General features: G+C 35.7%; 1 protein-coding gene across 1 annotated transcript in view; it reads right to left on the bottom strand.

The window, feature by feature from the left end:
- Positions 1-1468: 1468 nt before the first annotated feature.
- Positions 1469-3443, bottom strand: part of LOC107688847 (myosin light chain kinase, smooth muscle-like) — a 15857-nt gene continuing 13882 nt past the window's right edge. Inside the window, exon 17 of the mRNA XM_016486655.1 lies at positions 1469-2918. Coding sequence (XP_016342141.1) covers positions 2683-2918 — 236 coding nt within the window. The 3' untranslated portion in view covers positions 1469-2682. The remainder of the gene's footprint in view (positions 2919-3443) is intronic.

Below are 3443 nucleotides of genomic sequence, written 5' to 3'. Positions count from 1 at the left end.
AAAAATAGTGCAGGCTTTTTATAGGTGACCAGACACCCTCTCCATCGATGCAAACCCGCAGCTCTGTATCAGATGCGAGACTTCGACAATAGCATCCCTACATTGTTAATCCGTATCTGTCGGGCCCTCCGTTCATTTTTCGGAGCTGTTGAGCATCGTTCACTCAGCGGCAGCGGCTCTGAAGCTGGGCGCATTTATCTGTATCATGCACAATAAATGCACTGCTGGAGGTTTGCGGCATGATAACGCGCATGGCTCGGACTCGGGCAGGCCAGTTAATCCGCGCTGTGTGGATGATAACAGACGGACTTCAACAAAACGCAAACTCTCCCATTCAATCCCCGACACAATGAAGCCTTTCAGCACCAATCCCCCGCTGGGGAGTGCCAAAAAGCCATGCTGAGGAGTCGAGGGGGAGGCAATGTTTTGTTCTGTTGCATGCTGGTATTTGTAGTTTGGAAAGCTACATATATTTACTGTAACGTTCTAAAAAAATCTCCTAAAGTACAACATTTATTGTAGTGTATTGTAAAAACGACCGTGGTCATGTAACGTTATGACGTTGTGCATTATTTTATCCATTGTATGTTTTATTTTATTATTATTATTATTTATTTTACATCTACATTCTTCAAAATCGCCACCATTTCCCTTCATAACAGCTTTGCACACGCTGGAATTTAGTACATTTTGAAGGAAAAGAAGGAAATAATAATAAATGTTATAGTATGAATTTAAGTTAGAACTACAGAGAAAATTAATATTATGCTTATAACCTTTTATTTTATGTTTAACAAGGCAATTATGCCGGTTTAAGTGATAAAAAAATTAGGGTATCACCTGTCATATAGGCTATACTTTATTGAAAATCTTTAAACCAGTCAAAGTGTTAGGCTATGTTATGTTTTTGGCATTACTTAAATGTGGTATAACGACCCTCATGTCGTTCCAAACCCGTAAGACCTTTCGTTCATCTTCAGAACACAAATGTTTTTATCAACATATAACATTTAATTGCATTACATATGTGCTTAATATTATATGATATATTTTAATGTATAAATTATAATATTTTTGCAGTAACAATCAGATTTTAATAGTTTAAATAGGTTGGTATATTAGCATTAGCTATATAAACTAATGTATAGGCCTATTGTTAAATTTAGTAAATTGCTCCTGTGGTCATCTGTCTTTTTCACTAAAGACCTGAAGGAATCCTGATTCCTCTCCAACTAATTCAATAAGTGAAGACAAACTGTGGCAACAGTTTTTTAACCCAAAGTTAAATATAACTATATAGCACAAACATAAGATTACATGTGGTACATGTGAACAGTCATGAAAATGTACTCTCTTTAAGTACACTTAAGCTGTCTTTTATTTGATTAATACTAAGTTGTTGTTTAAAAAAAAAAAAAATTTCAAGAGTGTACATTCAGTATAATTAAGCACACTTCTTTTTCGCAAGGGTCACGCTGTGCTTTGAACTGCCTGAAAAAGAAATAGTGCCATTGCATACCAATATGATGAAAATCTGCATCTGAAAAATAACTGCAATTTTGACAAACAAACAACATAAGTGTCACAAAAGCACAGAAGGGAAACACTTTATTTATATGTCCACTGTTCAGAAATTCACTGCCAATTATGCTGAATAAACCAAAACTAACAAACAGGGCCAATAGATTTGTTGATTTGTGTTATAAGTTTTAATATACTACTTCTGATGTGATGGGAAATTTAAAGCACTATATGTGTAGTGAAAATTAAAAGATAAGACAAAACAGCTCTGAGTTTGAATTCTATGACTAATTAATTCTCAGAGAATAGTGCAGACACTGAAAGGCAGCAGAAGCCTGTACGGGGTTTATAAATATCATATGAGGGGGTTGTATCGCAGGTTGCTGCACAAAATTCACCTCATTGCTCTGTCATGCAAGTGAATTAACTCAAAGAGGGCAAAATTAATTCAAAGTGCAAACAGCACAGACAGTCTAATGATGGTCACGTTCTTCTATCAGCTACAGTTTCTAAACGACTGAATTAACTACATTCAATCATTTAGCAACAATAATTCTTATAACTATTAAATAAAACATAATAATATAATCATTAGTTAATATCTTCATACAGTAAAGTCTCCAAAAGTATTTAAACTGTCTTCATATTGATTCCAATACCATATAGACTAGACTAGTGTTATTTGAAAAAGCACTGTCGTGTTTATACCACTAGATTACACTGCAGTGCAGACCTAAAATGTCAAATGTGCGCACAAAAGTATACTGACTTACAAAATTACTGACATGGATGAAATCAATGTAACGTAATCAGTATGATAAAACAAGTGGTGGATTTTTTTTCATTGCTATACAGGCATATGGTTGTCACATTTAGTTTTGTAGTCCCTTTTGGTAAATCAGTCGGGATAATTGTCTGGACACAATGGCACAAGCTGGAATGTTTTTGATCTTGGTAAAAAGTTTTACCCCAAAACAGTTGCTCTTTCCAAATTATTCTAGGCAGTAAGAAGAAATATGAAGATGGTGTAAAAAAGAAGATTCAAAATGGTGTAAAATATTTAAGATATTCATAGTTCCTGTGTTATTCAGTCGTTCTCCTCCTCTATCTCACATCGTCTTTCACTTCTCCATCATTATCCACTCCTGTTTCCATCATTATTCAATCCTCTTCCTCTCCTTCCTCCTCCTGCATAAACTCCACCATCAGTTCAGCAGTACAGGAGGCTTCTCCCAGACTGTTGACGGCTTTGCAGGTGTACTTGGCATCATCATCAGGACAGACCTCTGAGATCACCAGGCTACAGTGGCCATCCTCTTCATAGTCAATCTGGAAGTGACGCGTCTCCTTAATAGGCAGGTCGTCCTTGTACCACACAACCTCAGGGTCTGGGTAGCCTTTGTGTTCAGAAGACACAGTAAAACAGTAATAAATCAAAAACACTGTTAAAAATTAAATGCAAATGCAAGTGGACCACACAACAACAGTCATTCAACTTAGGTCTACCAATAATTAACAATAAGGGCATACTGTAGCATTTAAACATCATGTGCAGAGTAGTGGACCATATTATGGTGTAAGTGTAAATGCTACGAATCATACCCAGCGCTAATTTGCTAATTTTCTGCCTCATGATGATCAAATTGCCAAGCTTTTACATTATTTGTGACTTTTGAACATCACCATATAAAGGGAGAGAAGGTAAAAACAATCCTCATGTTGATAAGGAAATGGGTAGGTAGAGAAAAGGATAACTGTTTTCATTTGAAATCCTAAAGGAGATTAAAATAACAATACCTTTTTAAAATATACTTTTTTTTTAAACTGCTCAGCCAAATGGCTGATGGAATTTGAAGGTAAGAGAATAAAGCAATAAGCCCCAAGAAGCCGTGGTTTACAGTGAATTTATAACAGCTAAGGGG

Source organism: Sinocyclocheilus anshuiensis, unplaced genomic scaffold (genome assembly GCF_001515605.1).
Source record: "Sinocyclocheilus anshuiensis isolate Anshui unplaced genomic scaffold, SAMN03320099.WGS_v1.1 scaffold101, whole genome shotgun sequence".
Taxonomy (NCBI): Eukaryota; Metazoa; Chordata; class Actinopteri; order Cypriniformes; family Cyprinidae; genus Sinocyclocheilus; species Sinocyclocheilus anshuiensis.
The sequence above is the reverse complement of the archived record's forward strand: the minus strand, read 5'-3'. Positions and strand labels throughout refer to the sequence as shown.